Source organism: Equus quagga, chromosome 13 (genome assembly GCF_021613505.1).
Source record: "Equus quagga isolate Etosha38 chromosome 13, UCLA_HA_Equagga_1.0, whole genome shotgun sequence".
In the NCBI taxonomy this organism is placed as follows: Eukaryota; Metazoa; Chordata; class Mammalia; order Perissodactyla; family Equidae; genus Equus; species Equus quagga.
The window spans coordinates 18595200-18620406 of NC_060279.1; the positions used below are offsets into that span (position 1 = coordinate 18595200).

The window sequence follows — 25207 nt, forward strand, 5'->3', positions numbered from 1 at the left end:
ATAATTACCTTTGTGTGTGTGGTGCAAACATTTAAGATTTACTTTCTTAGCAACTTACAAGTCTATGACACAATATTGTTAACTGTAGTCCCCATGGGGTACATTACATCCCCAGAGCTGATTCATCTTATAACTAGAAGTTTGTGCCCTTTGACCTACATCTCCCCATTTCCCCCATCCCCCAGCTGCTGGCAACCACCATTCTACTCTGTTTCTACGAGTCAGCTTTTTTAGATTCCACATGTAAGTGAGAGCATACAGTATTTATCTTTCTTTGACTTATTTTACTTAGCATAATGTCCTTAAGATTCATTCATGTTGTCACAAATGGCAAGATTTCCTTCTTTCTCCTGACTGACTAATATTCCATTATTTATTTATATACCAGATTTTCTTTCTCCATTACTCCCTTACTGGACATTTAGGGGGTTTCCATATCTTGGCTACGGTGAATAATGCTGCAATAAACATGGGAGTGGAGATGATCTCTTCAAGATCCTGTTTTCATTTCCTTCACATATATATCCAGAAGTAGGATTGCTGGGTCATGTGGTAGTTCTATTTTTAATTTTTGAGTAACCTCTGTACTGTTTTCCATAGTGGCTGCACCAATTTACATTCCCACCAACAGTGCATGAGGGTTCCGTTTTTCTCCACTTCCTTGCCAATACTTCTCTCTTGTCTTTTTGATAACAGCCATTCTGACAGGTGTGAGAGGGTACGGCAGTTCTTTTTTGCTACTGTACATCCCTCTTGAGGAAGCAAAATGGAATGTTAGCTTTGAGAACTTTCCAGATCATAATCTACATTTAAATAGCTTACATATAGATAATGAGTGAGGGTCCCTGAGGACCTCATCTCCCTCAGCTCCATGTCCTCAGGCTCTCACTACAGAGCCTGCCTGGCAATTGCTATGCTGCACAATTTAGTTGATTTGAATTTGATTGAACCACTCAGATGCCCTTATGAATGAATCCTCATCCCCTCTCCCCAAAAGATAAATAATCAAAACCACTACCATTGTTTACAAACAAATTGAGCAGAATGCATTACTGAAATAGACTTGTTCAAACCGACCAGGTTGTGGAAGATTTCCTGCACTGCTCACCATTAAGCTATCATTGAACATGCTGTTCCCCCCGCTCACCCAGGAGCATTATTCCTAAAGAGCCCTTCTTTGTCGCTGTCAGAATACACTTTAGTCTCTGAGGGGAAAATAACTTGACGATTCATAGCAACTGGAAATGATCTTTTGTTTTGTGTGAATGAAGCTCTTGTGAGAAGAGGTATAGACTTGTCAAAAGGAGAGAAAGCGAGAGAGTGCCCTTCATCTCCCCTCCCATTCACGTGTGAATGAGTGCTCTCCCCGACATTCCAGGACCTTTCTTCATGAATATGAATATGAGCGTTTCTTTCATGAGATCCGCAGTGAAAGTCACGTCATGAATGTTTTTCATAGGCAGAGAAGCTATACTGTCTTGTCACAAATTGTATTTTAGCTGTGTTTTTCGATTTTAAAAATTTAGTGGCAATGCTTATAAACTTGGGAATTACTTTAACTAAAAATGACTCCATCCAATTTCTTCCCATTCTTATTAATCGTTTTGCTGCCACTGAATTATTTGTAATCGTTGTAGAACCCAGAAGCCAGCCTCAGTTCAGAAGCAAGAAACACCAAAGATCATTGAAAAGCAATTTAAATTTTTACTGAATAATCTCAAAGAATCCCGGAGAGGCGTCCCATTCATAAACCACTTCACAACAGGCTGAAATCCGCTCCCATGCATCTCCAGCTCTTGGCCACTCTGGTGTCTTTTTGTCTGCCTTTCTTTTGACTACCTCAAAGTCTCCCCCTTTCTCTCTCTAATCTACAGAACTTTCCTCCTGGCTGTATCTATTCTTCTCCTCTCCTTAGCTTTGCTCTTTCCGATGTAAATCCAGATGGCTGCAGTTTCCACTAACCTCCTCACCCCATCGCCAGGCTCCGTCACAAAAGAGCACAAGCCCATCTGGCCTGACGGTGAGGTGCTGTGGCCACTGGTGCTGCCGGGATGCGCAAATGCTAATACTTTTCTCTGTCCTGGTTGTTATCTGAGAATCTTTTCCTTAACAGAAATCCACTTAAGTCAGAAGCCAATTAAAGGAATTAAATCAGATGAACATTAAGATGTATTTGTTCCTTAACACACACACACACACACACACACACACCCTGTTGGCCAAATTCCTCAACATTTGGGATGACTGTATGGCAGCCACACTAAATGGGGAAGAGTTTCTGGAATGGTTACATAATTTCCTAATCCTGACCAGCCATCCTGCAAATTCATGACCATTGATCTTGGAAGATAGCGAAGAACTGACTACAAGTGAATCAACCCGTCCTAGAAAAACAACTCGTGTTTCAGATCTTCTTGATGATGGTAGAATTTTATCAACTCTGTGTACAAAGGAGGGTATGTGAGCCACTCCATCAGTATCTTTTCGTATTTGCTGTTATTGCCTTATAGTTTACCCTGTAAAGAATATTATTATTTGTGTTTATTTTTGATCTTATTTTATGATAATAGATTTTTATGCTTGACTTGAAAAGGTTTATCTTTTTTGTTGTTGTTGTTGTTGTTGAGGAAGATCCGCCCTGAGCTAACATCTGTGCCTGTCTTCCTCCACTATATGTGGCTTGCTGCCACAGCGTGACTGACGAACGGTGTAGATCTGTGCCCTGGCTCCGAACTCGTGAACCCAGGCCACCAAAGCGGAGCTCACCGAACTTAACCACTACGCCATGGAGCCAGCCCCCTGAAAAGGTTTATCTTAAGGGTAACTTCCATTCAGGGAGAGGATACATGTTGTGATGACGTGTTGTAATAGTTCTGTAATGGAAGTCAGCATACACAGAGAATGTTCCTTTTTATCAGAAATTCACTTTACTATACATTTGTGGGCAAGTCGAATAACAGCAGGGGGTCTGAGTCAGACTACCTGTGTTCAAGGCCTGGCCCCAATCCACCACTCACTAGATGGTACAGCTAAATGAGTGAATGCTCTGTGCCTCAGTTTCCTTGTCTGTATGATGGAGAAATTAATGGTTCTTCTTCATAGAGCCATTGTGAGTATTAAATCGGTTGTTATGTGTCGTATTTTCAGAACTGGATCTAGAACATTAAAAGGCCTCTATAAATGACAGCTCTCCTTTCTCCTTCTCTTGTTTCTCCCCCTCCTCTTCCTCCTCCTTGTCTTCATCCCCCTCTTCCTCTTTCTTCCCTTCCTTCTCCTCCTCCTTTCCCTCTGCCTCCACCTTCTCTTCCTCCTCCTCCTCCTTTCCCTCTGCCTCCACCGTCTCATCCTCCTCCTCTTCCTTCCTCCAGTGCAGGAAGAGATCCTTGATTTATTGCTTGGTCTTAACATTAAGATCATATATCAAAGTTGTAGTAGTATAGCAGAGGCCTTAAAATGAAGTTATCTTTCAAAATAACAAGTTTTGTGAAGACATTGCAGTAATATACTGTATATTGGAGAAAACCTTCAGTTTTCTTTTGGACACAGTGGTGGTCAAATGGCCATTTTAACGAACAGTTTCCCAGTGCTTACTTTGGATGGCATATTAATTCCTAACTAAGGGACCCAGGGATGGTGTCTTCCACTGATAAAGGCTCCAGAGACCAGACAAGGAAGGGTCTAGTCCTTTCCCTGATGTGACCCATGAGGGCTAGATGTCTTTATAACTTTTCTTCATATCTCAGTGACTTACAAATGTGTCCAAATCCTTTCCAAATCCATTCATACTTTTTGCCTGTATCATGTCCCACAGTAATTATTTCCTGTGCTCTGTGGTTTTACAAAAAATAACAACTTGGTAGTTAAGAGCCTGGCCCTGGACTCAGACCAACCTGGGTTTGAACCAGCACTACTGCTTGACCAGCCAATCGAGGACTAATCTCTGCTGCTGTAGAGAGGGGGTCATGATACCGGCCTCATAGGGTTGACAGGAAGATTAAATCAAAGCAGAGAGAGGACAGATGACTGGGCTGGCTTTTACCTTGAGTGATTGTCAAGGGTAACAGGAACCCCACTAAGAATAGCAGAGAGGACACAGCTGGCCTCCCACTCCTCCAGAGTCCCAGCGGTTCTGTGGTGGGTGGAGAACCAGCACCACAGAAGAGTCAGAGCAGCGCTGTGAAGAAACTTGATAAATTGCTGTCAGAACACCCATGCATGCCCTCCCTCTTGGGGGCGGCTCTGAATCCTCCTCAGCCGCTCATTCAGTTTAGGTTGGGGATTATTACTATACGATATAGATATTAACCCCCCTCCTCGTATGAAAGCCTTGGTCTACATATGCATTCCTAAAGGAGTCCTGGCTGGCTTTGGATCTGGTTGTATGTCTTTTGTAGGAACTTGTCAGAAGATGAATGTTCCAGGGACCTTAATGACTGGATAATAGTTCCCTGGTCACTGAATAATGAACCTCAAGTGAATGATGGAAATGTGTTGTCTGGCCTCTGAAATGATTAAATGATTCAAGAATGGGGCCTGCAGGTCCAGTCTTAATTATTAAAGGTGCAATAGTGAGAGAAACTTTATCACCCTCTTGTCCTTGCAGCTGTGGGCAGCTCTTGTCTTGTCCTCTCGAAAACATGGACAAGACCCTGAGAATGCTAAGAGACCATACTACCTTGTGCACACACTCAGTTCACTCAGAGAGAGGTCTGTATATACTCTGCTTCTGTGGCACACAGCTGGGACATCACAAAGGCAGATCCAAAAGAGAAAAAAGCCTTTGAAACTAGTCTATTATGATTCACTGCTGTCTGGTCAAAGGGGAACGGTCTGGGATCAGGTTCAGTGGCATTCTCTTTGACCCCTAGGCTAGATTACGCACCCCGATCTCAACCACTCCCTATTCTGAGGGCCACATACCTCCCCATCCCCCAGTGAAGGCATACCTGTAGGGGGAGGCAGGAAACAGGTTCTGGCAGATGTTGCATCTTAAGCTCTATTCCCACCAGTGCCCTCAGTCAGTACCAACTGACTCCGGGATGAAGACTCCACTCTCTCAAGACTCTCTGTGTCTCCTCTCTTTGGCTCTTTCCCAGTCTTCTTTGTGTTCTTCCTCACCTTCCTCAACCGATGGTCCATCTCACAATGTACATTCTGTCTTTGCTGTGCCTTCCATTAGAGGCAGAAAGCCTTGGGTTAAGGTGGTTGGGATCTCTCCAGAGGACACATGCTTAGCCTATAATGGTGGCTTCAATGCTGGGCACTGGTAGAGGAGTCCATATCCCTTCAGAATGGAGCCTGACTCTTCCTGGACTGGCCCCAACAGCCTCTTCTCTTTACATCTCTCTATGCCCCCTAGAATTCCGTGTGCTGGCCATATTGAACTACTTGCAGTTGCCCCTGTTTGCCATGCTCCCTCTGGCCTTTAAACTCACTGTCCCCTTGCCTGAGCCTGTCCTTCCCACACGCTGTTCCTCAGATCTCCACTGAGATATCTCACCACCTCCAAGACTCTCCCCAACCTTGCGTAGGGGGTTCCTCCTTTCTATCCCTATCACAGCCACGCCACACACATGCTTCTCATAGTGTAGACACCCTATACTCTACTTCCTTATTTTCTTCTATCCTCCCCCACTGGCTGTGAGCTCCTTTAGAAGGAGTCTGCTTTGCTTTCCTAGACATAGCCCAAGGACTGAGTACTACCTTCTCTGGCAGGTGGTAGGTGCTCAATAAATATTGCTGAAGGAAGGAAACACAGAAAGGACAGCAGAGGCTAGCCCAGCACTTGACCCAAGGACAGAAAGCAGGTACTTCCTTCCATTCCTCAGGTCTGAACTAAAATAAAGAGGTGTTTTTGCTCAAACTTTTTTGTGCCAGAAATGTGTCTGTAAATTGGAGTAGTTTACAGAGAACTCATAGGAGCCAATAAAAAAAATGCTATGAGTCCAATTGGGAAAAAAGAGAAAAGGATATGAAGAGATACTTCCCAAGAAAGAAGTACAAATGAATGACCAACATATGGAAAAAGTATTCAGTATCACTAGTAAATTTTGAAATGTCAAACTAAAATAAAAATTAGAGAGGCTGGCCTAATTTTGTAGTGGTTAAGTTCGCATGCTCCACTTTGGCAGCCCAGGGTTCGTGGGTTCGGATCCCAGTTGCAGACCTCCAAACCGCTCATCAGGCCATCCTGTGGCACTGTCCTGCGTTCAAAATAGAGGAAGATGGGCACAGATGTTAGGTCAGGCACAATCTTCCTCAAGCCAAAAAAAAAAAAAACAGGAAGAGCTCAGGGCCAATCTTCCTCACCAAAAAAAAAAATAATAATTAGATATCATGTTCACCCTCCATTGCATATTTTTCCAAAGGGTAATATCCTTTATTAGTGAGGGTGTGCTGAGATGAGTGTTACACCACTGAAGCAAGACTACGTGGAGCCAGCACCACCACAAGGCCTTTTATCACTGGTTTTCAAATATAAACAAGCATTAGGTTTCCACTGGTGAATAAGGATATAATAGGCATATGAGAATTGCTGTCTTAGGGACATTAACATTTTTGGATTATGAGATCATAAAGGGAGATATGTACAAATATATACAATCTTCATACTTCCCCTAGTAGAAACCCAGTGGCCACTCACCTCCATGTCTAATCTCCACAAATATAAAGTCTAAAAACATAATTTTCCTGCTTGCAATTTTCGAACAACTTATATTTGTAGACCATCAGAACTTAATGTATCAAACAATCTTATTTTGAAATTACCTTTTCTTTATTAGGTTGACTTCGCACAAACTCTGAAAAGAATTAAGAATATTTTATATTAAGTCCACCAAAGCCTTGTTTTAGAAATGTTCAAAACATTTAGAATGGACAGTTTATAATTACCCTGGAAATTGCTTAATAGTAACTCTTATGTGAGAAAGGACGAAATCACTTTCTACAAGTGAAGATGCAGTAGTTATCATGAAGGGACTGCCTGACTCAGAGAAGTGATCGTGGCAGATGAAGTCCTTCAGCTGAGTCTCTGCGTTGTGCGTAAGGCTGTTCCAGATTTAGAGTTCAGCCCTGGTGAACTGTGGCAGGGTGGAATGTGGTCATTTTGTGTGTGCTGAGGAATGTGCTCCGGGCAGCAGAGGGGTTCTCAGAGCAGGAGCCTTCCCTTCAAGACAACTGCCTTTCCTTGGGCACTGTTTCCCAGCCCCCTCCATCCCATCCCCTCCCCTCCCCTACCCTGCATCGCTTGTCCCAAGCCCAGCACATAGTAGGTTCTCAGACTGTGCTGAATAAACTCTTTCCAGATGAGGAGAGTTTAGAAGTGAACCAGGGTTAGATATGCTGAAGTCATCAAAGCCTTCACAATTCTCTGCTCTTTAATGCCCCTGCAACCAAATTCTCTTCAGTCCAACAGATATGAGGCACTGACCTCTTGCTGAAGAAATAAGAAACACAAAACTGTATTTTGGAAATGAGGATGACAGGAGAGATGAGACAAGTTCCTAGCACAATGGTGCAATCGTTAAGAATGTGGGCCCTGAAGTCAAACAGCTCCTCCATTTAAAAGCTATGTAAAGGAGGGAAGGCAGGCAGGGAGAAATATGAGCTGAAAATGTTCCAGATTTGATCAACAGCAGCAACCCACAGCCCCCAAAAGGATACAGGCCGGTGAGACTGGCCTGCCAATGGTGATTTTCCTGCCCTGCAAAGTAACTGTGGCCCCCTCGGCCCATTCCCAGCCACAGCACACAGCCAGCCTCAGTTTTTTCCCTTTATGTTACATTCCTTAGAAGTGCACCAGTTAGAAATTCCTAATTTAACATGAATCATCTTTTGTTTGGGCCCTCCAAAAAAGGCTGAGAAGATTTAAGTTTGAAAAATGACCTTCGAGACAGGCTTTAGTGGAATGCTGCCATAGAGGCGGGGGGAGTGGAGGCTAGGAAAGCTGCAGAATGCATTGGAAGCTTGGGGGAGATATAAGATGGATTTAGAAGAGGAGATTGACATCAAAGACAAACTTTACCTGTTTAAAAGATTGGCCCAGTTCAAGCCTTACATCAAGGAAAAGAGAAGGAAGTCCTTCTCTCCTTCTCTGCCTCCCTGGACACATGACCACCTCCTCCCAAGACCTAGGACCAAGGTTGTTGGTGCTCTTAATGAATGGTTCAGCTACATTCGATTAAATGGGTTTCCATGGTGTCACCTGGAAATAAAACTGTCCCTTCTTATGTAGTTTCTGTGTGAAAATGCAGTTTGAAGTGCAAGCCTTTCAGATATTGGGGTTTGTTGACTTTTCAGTTTTTTACATTCAAGTGCATTCATTTGCACTGATAGCTGAATTGCCAAGCAGATGTCTGACTTTTGCAAATTCTCAATTCCAAATGGTTGTGTCATTAGTGGGACATAAAAGCATTGGCCCTCTGTGCCATCCCAGCACTTCTTATCAATGAAGGCTCTTGAATCTGTGGGTGCGGAGGGTTGGGGGAGAGCAAGAGACAGTTAATTGAGGGCAGGAGCTGTGGTTTGAAGAGACATCCTAGTGATCAGCTCTTCCCCCCAGGTATTGGAGATGTTCTTCTTGAAGGAAAAGCAGCTGGACTTAGAAAGTCGAAGTGATTTTCTGTGCTTCAGTGGCTTTTGCTGAATTTTGAACCAAGCTACAGATAGTATTTTCTGTTTGTATTATGTATTATCTATGGTATTCCCCATGATATAAATATTATTGTAATTAGTTTTATCTTTACTTAGAAACTTGCAGTTTGTGCAAAGCCTTCACAAGAGTAAAGCAGAGACAAGTTCATGTGGTTACGGGAATTCTTGTCATAAAAACTCGGTGTTGCCACTTGTTTCAAATCTTTATCTAACATGTGGACTGACTTGCTGTAGCTCAGCCATCTTTGAATGAAACAATGGCCCAACAATGTTCCATATCAGGGTCCAAAATTATAAGAATTTCTTGGAAGATTCAGTTTTATCTTAAAGCTTGGAGCAGTTTGCAATTAGTGTAAATCATTTCACATGTGAAGGAAATAACTCCAAGGGAGTTTTTGGCAAGTTTTAGAAGTGAAAAGTGAGATCTTTAGAAATTTGGAGGCAGAAAAGGTACTTGTAGCCCAGAGAGACTAAAAAAGATTTCATAAAGATACTGAGACTTGGGCTAGAATGGTCTTTGAATCAACTAAGAGAATGGAAAGAAATTCCAGATAGGGGAATATTATAAATTTTGGCTCAAAAGGCTGAATATAGTTCAGCCAAGAATTTTATATCGAGGACGTCCACAGACCAAAGGTGGACTTGAAAGAGCTGTGTCACACCCGTTGCCCTTGTATGCAAAAACGCAAAGAACAGTATTGGTATTTTTTTTTTTCCTTTCTGTTAGAGATCTTTTTCTTCCTTGGAGAATCTAGCAGGAAAAGGAAAAAGGACCTCTGAGACAAACAGGACTGAAGCACTGGTTAGAGGAGATATTTATTCATGTGTGAACTAAGGTCAACTCTCTGGATTTTTTCTCTTTTTTAAAAAGGTTTTTATTAAACACCTTCTGTGAGCCAGATACTTTGAGTAAAAAAACAGGTGCACCATCCACATAATGGACTGCATCTGGATGAGCCCCTGAGAAAGACCAGGGCTTAGCACATAGCAGATGTTGAATGAGTGTTTGTTGAATGAATAAACTGATGGAGGCATAAACAGCGGATGAATCAGAGTCCTCCGAAGTATGAGGCCACATTTTCCCAGTGCAATTGACACACCTACGCATCTTTGGTTTGTAGTGCTGGAGAGTCCTGCTTCCTTGTCCTTCAAGAAAAAGGTGTTCCTTCCACAGTTGCTCTCTTTAGAACAGCCTCTATTCTTCATGCTTGAAAACAATCATTCTGCCTGTTCTAAACTGGACCCTCACCTGTTCACTCTTGTGCCCTCAAGGAGAGCTGAGACTGGGAACGGTGCCAATGGTGATAATTGAATGAGGAAATAAAGGGAGATAGAGGAGCATTATTTTGTTGTATCCATGGTTTCACTTAAATAAAAATCACTTTTCTTTCTCTAATCATAAAAGTTATTTATATTTTAACTAAAGTGATATATGCACAAAGTTGAAAAACATACTAAAGGCTTATTATAGACGATAAACCACCTTCTCACTTCCTCTCTCCTCATTTGTTAACATAGTTAAGTCACAATTCTTGGTTAAATTAATTATTGATGTTTACATTAAGCTTTTTGTTTTTATACGTTGATTGCTTTTGTGCATTAGGAGTAGCGTGCCCTGCAGAACCAGCAGTTTTCTAAAGCAGCAGCTAACGTTGATTATTTACCGGGGACTAGGCACTGTTTCAGGTGTTTTCATATATACATGCGACTGTGTATGTGAGATGAGGTACTATAAATATTCCCATTTTACAGATGAAGAAACTGAGGCACAGAAAGGATTAGTAACTTGCCCAAGGCCATATGGCTAGGCATTCTACCTCTAGAGGCTAAGCTCTTAGCCATCATGAATATTCATCTCTTGAAAGAATCCCACCAAGTAAGGAAATAAAGATTCTAGGCAGGAATTTGAAGTTGTACCAGGATTTTGGGATTCTAATTTAGTTTGGGAGACAAGATGTTCAATGGGAGAAATGAGTTTGTGCTATAAGGTAGAGTAGTTTGTTTCTTTTAATTGGTTTGTTAGTTTTTATAAATCCTTCTTGCACCTCCTTTCCCAAGCCCTCATATTTTGCTGAGCATATAGTAATAATTAGTCTACCAGAGTATCCCTGCAAATTCTGGATGAAGAGGCAATCTAGAGCATTCAATTAAGATTCCTAGATGTTGTACTGTTTTGATATGAAGACATTAACATAGAGTTTTTGAAATTGGAACAGTCCTGGAAAATAGGGGATTTATTATCATATATATGTCATTGATCAAAAGAAGACTGGATGAGAAAGTGTCAGAGTAGATGCAAATTTCACTGTTTTAGAAAATAATTGCAAGATCCTTCTTACCTCAGAGAATAGCATTCACACGGCTCTTTCGCCTTTCTTCCTCCTTCCCCATTTAATATGTACATTTATGGAAACTGTTAACTTTTTAAAATTCTGGCATTATAAACTCACTCCAGCACTCATCGTCCTCTAATTGACTCCTTTTAAAGTCAGTTCCATTGATTATAAATGTAACCCTGGAACAGATCTTCTCTCTGCAAAGCTTGGGGGAACTGGGACAGGGCCAATGACTTGTTGATAGTGGATGTATTGACCAGATCCAGATAATGGGGATGGTTCCATACTGCCTAGAGCAAGTCCATCCAATTGATCCCCTTCTAGCTCTAAAAATTTTAATATTATATACATATGTATGATATTTGTTGTCAGTGCCTCCAGTCGATTCCGACTCCCAGCAACCCTGTGGACAGCAGAGTAGAACCCTGCCCGGTCTTTTTGCACCATCCTCTCACCTTCCTGTGCTACAGCAGACAATGCTCTACTGCTAGTCATAGGTTTTCATGGCCAAGTTTTCAGAAGTGGGTGGCCAGGTCTTTCCTCCTAGTCTGTCTTAGTCTGGAAGCTCCACTGAAACCTGTCCACCATGAGTGACCCCGCTGGTATTTGAAATACTGGTGGCATAGCTTTCAGCATCACAGCAACATGCAACCGCCACAGGATGACAACTGACAGACAGCTGCTGTGGTTGCGTGGCCGGGAAACGAAGCCGGCTGCAGCGGTGAGAGCGCTGAATCTTAACCACTAGACCACCAGGGCTGACTATATATATACACTTTATGTCAAAAGTGAGGTACAGAGATTTGATGAGAAGCTGTGTCTTCAGCATGAGAGAGCTGCCACAAATACAGTCCAGCCTTTCTCTGATGCAATCGGAGGAATAAAATGCTAAAAATATCACCAAGGCCTTGCTCTTACCCCAGATCTATTTTGACTAGCACAGCCTGCAACTGTTTACGTGGAGAGAATGGAAGCAGGTTCGGAACAGGGCTTCAGCCTACTGTTCCTGACATGCATTTTAATAAGCCACCTGACAAGATCAACAGGAAGAAAAGAAAAATTGTGAACAGGTGTGAGGGAGCCGGAAGAAGGTGGTCTCATTTCTCCCTCCTCTTAATCAAGTTGGCACATCGTTCTGCTGCCAGGCCTCTGGCTTATAACAGTGGCTGTGCTAATTGCCTCCAGCGTGGGATCTGATTAAGGGAGCCTAAAGTTCCACGTTGGTTCCCCCGTTCCTTAAACAAAAGGAAAACTGGATTTCTGTAGTGCTTGTTTCACTGTCATAACCTGAAATGCTCCATTCGTCCACACACAGGCCCATTGGCGAGTGCCATCCTTGATGGCTGCATCACCATGGAAATGGGTGACACGTTTGTTGATGAGTTGTCTGTTTCCAGATGGACATCTTCATTTCCAGCACCAGACTTTGAGAAATTTGACAGGCCATTTTTTAGTATTTACTTCGTACAAATTGTGGCTCATCGAAGGGTCTTGCTGGCTTTTTTGTTTTATACCATGATGGATTTTTTTTGTTGTGTGAGTAAGAATGGCAGGGCTGGCTTTGTAGCTGTGGCTGTTTGTTTTTTCTTTCTTTGTATCCAGTCATGGTGTATTCCTCCAACAGCTTGGCTAGCCAACCATGGTTGTTAATGACACACTAAAACCTATCCTCTTTCTAAATTGATGATGATTCTGTCTTGGTGTTTTTAAAAAGTCTGCTTTGGGATAATGCTGTTTTGAGAGTCCTGTAGCCAGCAGCTTTTCCGTTTTATTGAAGAAAAATATTAGAAAAATATTAATAGTGTGTCTACTACTTTCAATTCAGTTGCATTCCCTGGAGGGATAAAAAGAGAATAAAGACTGAATATCGCTGCCCGGAGAGCAACTGCAGTGGGCTGTGGCTGGCGGCTGGGAGAGGACAGAGGGCAAGGCAGGGACAGCTCCTCTCTGGAAGAGACCTCTTGCTGTGCAGCGGGCAAAGGGCCTTCTTTTGGAAGGTTCTTTTAGAAGGTTCTGCATAGATCCCAAAATGTTGTGCTTTCCCTGTTCTATCATGTGAGGGTTTGGCTCCTATAGACAAAAGTCATGGGATCCCCTGGAATTGTGTTTAAAATGTATATATGTATGTATATGTATATGTGCGTGTGTGTATAATTTATGTTTAAATAGAGACTCACCGTAAGTAATTAAGATCACAGTTCAGTTCAGTTAAATGTTACTAATTATCCTGGTGAACCATGGTTTATAAATATTACTGTTCCTAACTGGTTAGGGAGGCCCATCTTTAACTATTATTTTTTCCTATATTTTTATCTCTGTGTAATTGTATTGGAGGCATAATTGTCATTCTTTTTTTTTTTATTATCAACAAGTGCTTTTCCAACTTCTGAGTAAATAATTCTTAATTCAATGTGCCAATTTTGTTAGTTTACTTTCACTTTTATCTCTTCCGAATACCACATTGGAGTATGAAGTTCTTGTGTGTTGTAATTGTGGATCTGAATCCATTGATTAACTTGTTAATACATTTAGGACTTGGTATTCCTAAGCGGTCATTACTGTGCCCTCACAGCAGTCTTTCTGATTTCTTTAAAAAGAAGCAGAATCGGTAACTACCTTGAATTATCAGGTGGAGACAACAATTGCCTTAGCCATGAACATGGAGTCTTTACTCAGATGTACGCAACTGTATTACTTTTCTAAGGATAATAATTTTGAGAAAGATTTGAATAGCATAATTCCTTGGAGAAATGTTACTGTAACAAACATTTTTGGAGGTAATGTGTTAAAGGATAGCATGAAGAAGCTTGGAACTATATAGAAAATGGTATTATAAATAGTAAGGCAAGAAATTATATAGGAATATAGTCATTGTACCAAATTAATCATAGGCAATAAGCAAATATATTGCATCTTCCTGAACTGAAATACCAACTTTCTTAGAGATTGACATCTTTCAGGTAGCCTATTATACACACTATTCCTTGCCATATGGTAGGCAATCATCAGTTTATTGGTTGATGAAATTTTCTAATTCCACGGTTTATGTAATTTTTCTGACAAATTGGATCAAAGGTGACTCAAAGTCATACCTGTTTTTGACCTTAGTGTGCTCAAGTCATCTGCTGTTGACAAGAATCTGATGAAAATGTCATTATCATCATCATCAAACCTCTACTCTGGAGAAGTGCTTTAGCTGCAAGTTTTCCTGAGTTTGTCCTCTGATGTATACTGATATTAGGATTTATCGTACTCTCTGGCTGTTGGGAAGTCTAAGTCCCATCCGTGGTCCACTATACTCTCCAGCCTTGGGTGATGTACCTACCTATTAGATCCGTTGGATATTAGGGCTCTTCATGCTTGTGACTTTGCAGAGAGATGAAATTAAAATGTGTGTGCGTGTGTGTGTCTAGCATATGCAATAATGCAGCCTGCTCCACATATAATATAGGGGTCACAAATAGGAAAATTTCAATTCCCAATTGTTTATATCTATTTTTTGGTCAATTAAACTCCTTAGTCGTAACTAGTCCTTTATTTTTCCAAAAGAGAGAAATTATGGTGTGAATGTACTCCTGAAAATTGCTGACGGGCCTTTTGAACTAATATCTCCCTTAGAAAAATCTCCCTTAGACCATATGTGATGTACCCTGGTGTGTGTAGATTCCATAGTCTTTAGAGTTGGAATAACCTCTGTTTCCCCTGCCACCATTTGTTCTCTGTGAAAGAACCAGGCAGTGCCACATTCATTAGCTGCCTTCGTGGTGCCGAGCTCTTCCCTGTAGACAGAGGAGAGCGCCTCATAAAGAGATCCAAAATGCCTGGTTAAGCTTCTTCCAGGTTGTTTCAAGTAAAAGCCGCAGGGAAGAGGCTCTGACAAATTACGCTACTGGGCTTTTCTCACTGACATTTTTGTACCATTGTGAAAAAGTTATAAAATGTCTTTTCTTTTTTTGGTACTCAGATGAGTATAGGATCAAACCGGTGGAAGAGGTCAAATACATGAAAAATGGGGCAGAAGAGGAGCAGAAAATAGCAGCCAGGAACCAAGAAAATTTGGTAAGAATCGATTTTCTCCTGTAACAATGAGTTTTGGTGACACCATTGTAATAAAATCTGCACTGTATGTTTAAACTGCAACTTACACACCAGCACAAGATTTCTTGAAAATGCCGTTGCTATTTATAGCTTGCCTGGAAGCTGCACCATTGCTCCTGTATCCTGTTTGTTTCTGAACAAGCCCTTCTTTAATCTTGATAAAGAATGCTCCAGGGGAAATATAGCAGAATTATTAATGTTTTTAAATGGTTAAATTTAAAGGAAAAAACAGGAAGTAGGATTGAGATTTATGGGAGGAAGACCATTATTTTTTTCTTTTTCTCCAACCTCCTTTAACTCTGATTCAGGTCAGAATGAATGGTTAAGTTTCATCATTCTGGACATGTAGTGTTTTTGATGAAGTTGCCTTTCAAAGGAAAATAATGTGCTTTTAAGGTAGATCTCTATCAAAATAGTCGGAATGTTATTGCAGTATTTGATACAGAATATCAAAATAGAAAGAATACCTCCCATTCACAGTGTTGAAGGTCTTGTGGGTTTTGAGTTAATGTGAAAATTGTTATGATCTGAAACAGAAGATTAGGGACATCTTTCTTTAATATGAATCAATGTACGTGTTCCCCCTTAATTTTCCATCTCTTTAAAAATGTTTAGTTAATTATTGCATTAGCTGATTTCTTAAAAGAGACTATAAATTATGAAGTGTATGTGTGTATTCAGTGGTGTTGGAGCGAAATTGTTTTTATATTTTATTTGGGGAGTAATTATTTGCTATTTTTTTCATGCTTGACTGAATGTCTTTTTAAAAAGCTTACAGTGTCATGAAATATTTTCACTTGACTTAAAGTCCTTTTTCCATTTTGTGCCTTGTTTTTGTTTTTATGATTTCTGCTACAGCAGAGGGAGTTGGCAGAATATTAACCAGTGCTCGTGTGTATTTGAGGCTGTCGTTTTCCATGATACGCTAATGAACATAAAAGCTGATTCTTTTTCCTCTCTTCTCCGAACATATGATCTACAACTCAAAATACGGAAATATCAACAACTGAATATTTTAGATCATTTTAAAGGAGTAAAAATACTCTATCATAAAATTTTGCTTTGTCAAAGGGATTTGGATTTTAAGGTATCACTTAAGTCACAGAGATTCATCATATATATGGTATCTTTTAACATTAGCACTTAAATCCAGAAAAAGGTAGTTATGACTAAATGGTGCAACTTAATATCATCAGACTTTTTACATGAATTTGTTTTATTTTGAATAGATAAATAGAAGACCTGAGTAGTTGAAGCATCTGTAGTCATTTTTCTGCTTTATTTTACTGAAAATCAGAGTTTGTCCTTGCTTAATATAATTTAGGCTTGAGTTATAAATCTCATCTTTAATAGGTCCATTAGAGGCTAGAGAGACACTGGTGACCAGTCTGGCAGTGGCCGTTTCTAGGATCTAACGACTAGTGTCTGTCTCCACTTCACATGCTTGTATCTCTGAAATCGTAAAGGAAGTAACAACTTTTGTCTTACAGCCTGTGAGTTTTTCCTCAATGAGCTCTCAGCACACTTAGGACCAGTACCACTTTTTTCATTCTTTCTGGGTTTCGCCATCTTTCAGCTCCTTGAAGCTAGTGAGTTCTTTTTCAGCACTGTCATCAGAATCAGCGCTAGTGCTTTTCTCTGCACACTGAACAGAGATTCAGAAAGAGAGAATTTCTGGTCTTTGCTTACTTCTGGATTTTCTGTGACAATGCCATGCCCCTTTATTCTGCCAGCCAATCAAAGTCCAGGCTTCCAACAGGAATTTTCAAGTGTGTAAAGATGGCATGCAGAATGAGGAGTAAATGGTTATCTTTGATTCTGAGATTTCTAGACTGCTTTCCAAAATTACATGAGTTTCAGTTATCGAGTAGTATGTTATCTTTGTCACCTAATCCATCCTTTGGGATGTGTAGTCAAGAATTGACCATGCATGTTGTTTGAGAAAACTAAGAGCCTCCTAAATGAGAGGCTTACATTGGAGGGTGGATGAAATAGACTTGACAGTTCTTTATTTTTACATCTGTTAAAACAATCTAAGAGTCAGGAGGTTCTTATGTTTCAATGAATGACTTTAAGACGTAGGTCAAAGTATTTTTTTAAGTTGCTTTTTTTTTCTTTCCACTCAAACTGTTGAAATTAAGGGGCATTAGCAAACATGACCAAGGCAGTATAATGTGATGGCGAAGACCCTGGGCTCTGGAAGCAGAAACTGCCTGAGTTCAAATCCCGGCTCCGCCACTTCCTCACTGTGGGATCAAGTTACTTCACATCTCTAAACTTCCCGCCCATCAGATGGAGAAAAAGACGGGTGCCTCATGGTGCTGTTGTGAGGGTTACACGAGTTGATCGTTCTAAGACTTTGAGTGCAGTGCCTGGTACATGATACGCACCTAATAAGACTTAGGCATTATCATATAAAACAGAAGGAAAGAATAAAGGATATTAGAGTCAGTGTTTCTTTCCTTTTTCCTTTATGTTAAATGTGAGAGATTTCTAAATAATACTTTAGGTTAATGCCAATGTTACATGTATTTTGAAAAATCTTGCTCTGGAACTATGACATTATTTAAACAAGTATATTTTGAGCATCTATTATATACAAAGCCTTTACTTGTATTGAGAGACACAGCGTACTAAAAGTCACTGTCCTTAAGGAGCTCACAGTAAAATTTGGAGAAGAGTTCAATTCAACAAATATTTATTAATGCCTCTGTGTGCAAGGCTCTGTACTGGTCTCTGCAGAGAAACACAAAGTAAGAAAACCACTGGCCCTCACTTCAAGGTGCTGCTTTTGCAGTGGACCAGGTAAGTACCAAATGACTGTACATAAAACAGGGTAACATTGATTCCAAGAAAGCAACACAGACTGGTGCAGATATCAAAGGAGGAAGAGGTTGACTGTATTGGGGTGTCAGGACCTACATCATGCAAGAACTGGTGTTCACAATGGGCCTAGAAGGATAGAATGAGGAAGAGTGCCCGAGGCAGAAATAACAGAGATGGAAAATGCATTTGTATTTAACAAAAAGTGTGTAGTCCTGTTTTATTGGGGAGTGGAAGGGAAAAAGAGAAGGTATCAGTAGGATAGCAGTGGGAAATTAGAATCGAAACTTTGATGGACTAATGTATAGAGTCTTGATGTCCAACTGACAGGTCTGAAATTAATTCAGTGATTAAAGGGAGCCTTTGAAGGTTTTAAGTGAGGGTTTGGCAGAATGGGATTATGATTTGGGAAGGTTTATATGGCAGCAGCAGGTGTAATATGGACTGGTGTGAGGAGCCCAACTAGGATATTGTTCATAGTAGTCTCTGCAAGAGGTGATGAGCCTGAACCAAGGTGGTGGCAGGGAGAATAGAAAAGGTTTGGGCAAGGTTGTAATAGAAGCAACAGGATTTGACAAGCTCATTCGCTATTAAAAGAAGACAGAAATCAAGAGACAATGGTAATGCTAAGACTGTGACCACCTGAAGAGATGACTGGTTGGTGGTAGTGAGAATAAATGACCTCAATGAAATGGTGAAACCAGTAGGAAGATTGTGTTTGATGAAAATAAAAGGTGTTCGTTCGTTCATTCACTCGTTCATTATTCATCCTTGCCCACCCCTACCTAGATCGCAGTGTAGTCCACAAGAGAGAAAGTTAAGCCATCAATCACATAACAGTGTTATAAGCGTAGTAACAGAACACCTGTAACTACCAGGCTCTGTGCTTTGGAGGACACAGAGGCACATCAGACACAAATCTCACTCTAGGGAGCTCACTTTTCTGGTAGCAGACAGAAGGTATGTGACCCAAATGGCCACAATTCAAGACACGCTGTGAATGGAGAGGTTGGTTTTGAGCAAGCAAAGCTTTAGGAACTTTCAGAACATCCACGCAGAGAAGTCTTGCTAAGGGTGGAAATGAGCTTGTGGAGCTCAGGAGCATTGCCTGGGACATATTTGGTGTTCAGTGTATTTTTGTTTGCTTGAATGGATGGATGAATGAATGAGTAAAGTAGTTGGACCTAGAGGTATGTGTTTGGATTGAATTGATAGCTGAGTAAATGAAGCAGCTGAAGGAAAGAGAAGAGATGGTAGCTAAAGAAAGCACCTTGGGACTCTGGGGTCCACTTCATAGCCTTCCCTACATGGTCTTTGCCCACATCCGGCTTCAGTCTTGCCACTGCTCTCTTTGCCCACCAGGTCCCTCCCCGTTGGTGGTCCTTTAGTTTCCCTAAGGCCCTGGCTCACACATTCAGGGCCCTCAACACTTGCTGTTCCCAGCTTGGCACATGCCTTCTTCCCTCCACACCTCAGCTCTCATTTTTGCCTGGTTTCCTCTTATTCATTCTTGAAACCATAGGCTAAATGTCACTCTCTGAGGGAAGCCTCTCCAGACCTCGCCAACTAAATTAGTTCTCCTTTATTGGCTCTGATTACCTTTGTGTTCTCCTTTATAACACCTGGCATAACTGTTTTGGGATAGCTACTGGTGAATAATTTGCTTAATGTACATTTCTCTTTTAGATCATAAAGGTTAAAAACTTCATCTTTTTGGTTTGTAGTTAAATGTCTAGCACCTAAAAGTGTGTGGTGCCTAGTGGTCACTCAGTAAGTATTTGGATCTCCAGTCTCCTGGGCCCTTTGATGGCAGTTTCTGTGGGTGGAGGAGATCCTGCTGGTTTTCTGAAGCTGATGATGAATCATTTATATGTTAATCATTTATGTACTCTCAATACAAAGATGTGCATTTATCCCAATTTTCATCATGGCTTAACATCTGTGTATTCCTCCTTACTTCTCAGACTTTAATTCTTTCTTAAGAAAGGTAGTGTGAAGTAGTAGCATTGGCTTTGGAGATTATATGTAGATTTATATCAATATGGATCCTGGCTTCAGCATTTCTAGCTTTGTAATTTTGGTTGACTATCTAAAACTTCTGAATTTCAAGTTCCTCATCTGGAACTTGGGAATAACAAAATCATTGAAGTATTAGAAGAAAACCTAGGAGAATATGTTTAGAATCTTAGCAAATGGAGGCTTTCCTTTTGTCTGTTGCAGTAACATTGGTTTATAACATTAAATAAGTTTCAAGTGTACATCATTATATTTCGATTTCCATGTAGGTTACATCATGTTCACCACCCAAAGACTAATTACAGTCCATCACCACACACATGTGCCTCATCACCCCTTTCGCAAAGGAGGCTTTCTTAAACAAGACATAGAAAGCAAAAAGCTATGAAGAAAGAAAGGTAGTTTATTTCGTTAGATCAAAATTAAGTACTGCTGTAATATAGAATAATTAGAAAAAAGTAGTTAATAGAAAGGCAACAGCCTGGGAGGAAATATTTATGATGTATAAAAAGGCAAAAGATTAATATCTGGGATTTATAAGGAACATTTGTGAATAATTAAGAAAAAGATAATCCATTAGAAGAATAAGTAAATGAAATGAACAGATGGTCCACAGTAGAGGATATTGGGCAATAAGCATATGAAAAGATGTTCCACGTCACTAGTACAGTGGATGCTGTCTCACCCAACCCACTGCATCAGAAGGCTCACACGAATCTCGTGCAGAAAGATGCTGACTGCAGCCCAACACACACACACTCACCCCAATGGTTGGTGGGCTCCTCTCTAGAACACCTCCGTGCTTTTGCTCCCTCATTTAATTGTGTGTTTTCCAGGAGCCGGTGTGATGGTTCCCAAACCTGTTTATACTGGTTGAATGTCATTATAATTACATAATTCAGTTAAGTAATATGTAAACCAATGAAACACAAGTGTGGAAAGAGCTGTTTCAGTGAAAATTAAATGCTTTGGAAAGTCTTGATGAAGGCACATTACGAAAAGCTTGCTGTTAAATTAAATTAGATTAAATTCTGCTCTCAGATTATTTCACAAGGCCTTTACATTCTCATTTTAGTTAAGAAACCAAACCAGGGATTCTTAGATGTGCATTAAGGATGTGGTCAATGCAAGAAGTGTATGTGGAGCCCCAGTTAGTGGTTCCTTACTTAAGGAGAAGCCTGTTCCTACGTCAAAATGTGGGAGAGGAAATGCACATCTATGTATTTTAAAATAAAATAATGTGCTTAATGTACATATACATTTTTATGTCGCCCTGCTTTAACTCACTTTATCATTTAATTAGCAGTCCAGATGGTGTTGCCTAATGTGACTTTTATTGTAATCAGTGAAATGCAAATTAAAACATGATCCCATTTTCCCATTAGATTGGCAAAAACTTGAAGTTTGATAATACTAGATTTTAGCATGGTTGCAGGAAAATATGTATTTCCATACTAGTGGTAAACATCTTGGAGGACAATTTAGCAGTATCTATTAAAATTTAAACATGCACACCCATGACCCAGCACTCCCATAGCTGCCCGTGTACATGAGGAAGCTTGCCTAAGACTTTCACTACCACTGCTTGAGTGAAAAATTGAAAATAACTTTCATGCTTGTCAATAGGAGAGTGGTACAACTATAGTATACTAGACAGCAATTAAAAAGGATGAATTTGAGTTTTGTGACCTGTCATGGAGAAATCATGCAAATTGTAGAAAGAATATGTATAGTATCTTAGCATTTAAGATTTTTTAATAAAACAGCAACACTCTGTGTTTTCTATGTGGAAAATATATGTATAGGGATTCATAGAAAAACCTGAATGGATGTGTCCCAAACTACTAACAGTGGATTCCTGAGTTAATGGGGGGCTTAAGTATGCCAAGTCTGTTTACTCCTCTCCAAATGGGGATAATAATTGAACCTACTTTAACAGAAAGTTGTGAAAATTATATAGGATATGCCTATAAACTCTTCGCACAGTTCCTGGCAACGAAAATGCCATTGTTGGCTATTGTCAGCAATGAAGTTGGATTGGGTGGAAAGATGAGAAAAAATTGGATGAGATGGTAAAAGGGGATTTTTATCCTTAAGCTTATGTTTTCAGTTTTTTAAAGGAAATATGAGTATGTTATTTGTGTGATTTAAAATTGATTTTTTTAAAAGGGGGGTAATAATAACAAAACTCAAAACTGGACTACTTGGGAATCTGTAAGTACGATTATGTCATTTTCTCATTATCTTAAATATCCTCAGGTTTTCGTCATTCTCTGCTATCTGATGAACAGAAGGCAGTTAGAAGGAAGCTCAAAGATCATCCAGCTTCACTTAATGTAGGTTAACAGTTTTGCGTATAATTTAAAGGTAAATTACTCCAGACTTGGCAGTATTCGGTCCCCTTTCCTCTCCAAAGTAAGTATCCTAACAAATAAAAGACACGTCAGCTTTAGATTTGAAGTGCTCCCTCCTACTATATGCTGAAAGGATATTTCATTTTCCTTGATGAACATTTGTCATTCTTAAGCTGTCTTCCCTTGGGAGTTAATAAGTCATTTGATCGTGTTTTGTTTTTGTTTTTGCTTTTTGGTATGTATTTCCTAGATTTGCATGTATTACAATGGTTTTCAATATGCTATTTCCAGGTGTCTTTGTGTAAATGAGAAGATTCTTATCTATCAGATGGCACATATCATGGTTGGCTGAGATTTTGATTTGTCTAGTCCATAAAGTTGAAGACTGATTTGAAACAAGCTTTCTAAGTCACCAATTCCTGAGTACAATCAAATGGCAAAATAAAAAAGAGCGCTCTAATGTGCTTTAGTAAACAGGGAGAGTGGAATCAAGCTTTCGGTGTGACTACATCTGCCTCCTGCCTGTTGAGTTTGTGAGAGCCTCCATACCTGTCTCCAGCGTATTACATTTCCAATAAATATCAGGACATCCAGGTGCAGAAATGAAGACTTAGAGCTTAGGAGATGGCTTTGATAAGAGGCAATGCTCCAGAAACCTACAAGAGCTCTCTTTGTAGCAGTGGCATCCAGCTAGTAAAAAATGGGAAGTGGCGCTGACCCACAGAATACACTGTGGTTGAAGCAGTCCACTGTAGGGGGGTTGTGTTCTCCAAAGCATTGGATTGACAGCTGAAACAAACCAGAGAATAGTCTGCAAGTCCATTCAGTAACTGTAGGTCGATAGGAAAGCTAAGTGCTCAAGACCAAGTTACCATACCACTCTAATTACTACAGTATTCCTATAAGGAATAAAAGGCATGTGAATGAACACTGTGAACTTTGAATCAATAATGGTTATTATCCTGAGATCTATACATTCCCATAAAGGTATTCTCGTAATTAGGAAGCCTCTAAGAGTCAATTTAAACTCTTCTTTTGAACAAATACAACCACATTTACTTATCCTCTGACTTTATAGAGCAGCTAATATAACAGCAAACTGACTTTTCCGTTTAAAGGTTGTTCCTGGTGATCTTAGGAACGGCTTTATCTTTGAGTGCCCATCCTCAAATGGAGGGAGGTCTGGACTTAAGGGAGATAATTCCTGGTTTGTGGAAATTCTAGAGGACTGAAAGAGTTCCCAAAACCAAAATAAAGATAGAGAATGGTCCTGAGTTTCTGATTTAGGCAAGAGAGACCTCTTCCTAGAGCAGCTTCATAAACATCACTTTAGCACAAGACTCATCCCCCAAGGTACCGTGTTTCTAACTCAGTGGTCTCATTCCCATTTCCTGTTCTCTCATGATACAATGTTGACATCAGCCTCAGGGTCTTCCAGATAATTAGAGGAATAGCATCAGGATCCAAAACACGATCTACCTGAACCTTTTAGTTTCTTAAGGGACTATAACGGCTCATGTGAAGAGAGGGTTTTGGTGATATCATTCTCTTTAATTGTTTGTTGTGATGCACAAGGAATAGAAGAGAAGAATGCTACTTCATCTGTCTTGGAAGACGTCCTTTGTCCAGCTAACATTTTTGTGTTGCTTGAGCCAGGCACATCCAAAGTCTTACAGATTCTTGTGGGCCCTTTGGTAATTTGTTTTAGAGTAGAACAAGGGTAGAGTTTCATTCTCTAAGGATGAGAGATTTGTTGAATCAGCCTTCTAAGTTTCAAACGTTGAACAGAAGCAAAGTTTCTGATTCAGGAACAGAATGTTATGAGAATAAAACAATGCCCACGAAAGTGCTTTGTAAACATAAAGCCCAACACAAATTATAGTGATTATTGTTGTTACTAGTTAAAAGGACACCTGGATTCGTTTCTGAAGTTAGTTGCTGTTTCATGGTGGAAACAATGTTAAGGCACAGCATTCTTCTGGTTCTAAGTAAGAGTTAATACCTGTTCCCCTTGAAGAAAGACATATTGTCATAGCACACTTCATTCTCCCACAAAGAAAGGGCAGTATTAAAGTGTATACTCAACAGATACAGAAATCAATGAATCGAAGGTGGTTTTTGGAGCAGTTACTATGAACATCTAAAAAGAAAGTGTAGCACAACACGACTGAAACCCTATCTCAAATGGCCTTTTCTCCTTTCTATATTAATACAGCGAACTGACCATATGTGTATAAACACAGTGTTAGGGTCCTGGTACAACGTATCTCTTAAATAAATCCCTATTTCACCAGACTCAGTTCTCACTGTCGTCTAGACCTTGTCTGGGCACTGAAGGAATATGAGGATTGACATGACACAGTTGTAATTCTCAGGAAACTCAAGGGGAGACAGATTTATACACTGTAAGTCTGTCATAGAGGGCCTCTTGAGGTCTTTCTGGAGAGCAAAAATGGAATGGTGGACCCTGACTGGGAGATCTGAGGAGATGCACAGACAGCTGGTACTGCAGCAGGCCCTTGAACGAAAGCAAATTTTCACTGGCAGATGAGGTTGGGAAAGAGATTTCAAGCAGAAGGAATAGTGTGAGCCAAACATGGAGACGTGACTTAAATAATGAGTGTCTTGGGAGGCTGATGGAGCACATTGTGAAGTGTTTATTTGGTTAGTTGGTGTGTTTTGGCTCTCTCTTTTTTTTTTTTTTAGTTAGCACCTTAATTTCTGGTTTACAGATAGCCACATTCTTTAGCCGGTTTGCAGTATTTATAACTACAGAATAAATAGAACAGACCTCTGCTCATCTAATTTAAAGATCGAAGGTGTTGATAATAACTTCCCTTTTCCCAGCATTGTTGCAAAATGTGATTGCTTTTAAATATGCTTTCCTGGGATGCAAGGTGCCATCTAAAGTTGTTGAACATAGTTACT

General features: G+C 40.3%; 1 protein-coding gene across 1 annotated transcript in view; it reads left to right on the top strand.

Moving 5' to 3' along the window:
• The window catches only part of C13H1orf21 (chromosome 13 C1orf21 homolog), a 208443-nt gene that overhangs the window by 96043 nt on the left and 87193 nt on the right, over nucleotides 1-25207 (top strand). The window contains exon 3 of the mRNA XM_046681528.1: nucleotides 14953-15047. Within this exon, the coding sequence (XP_046537484.1) occupies nucleotides 14953-15047 (95 nt within the window). The remainder of the gene's footprint in view (nucleotides 1-14952; nucleotides 15048-25207) is intronic.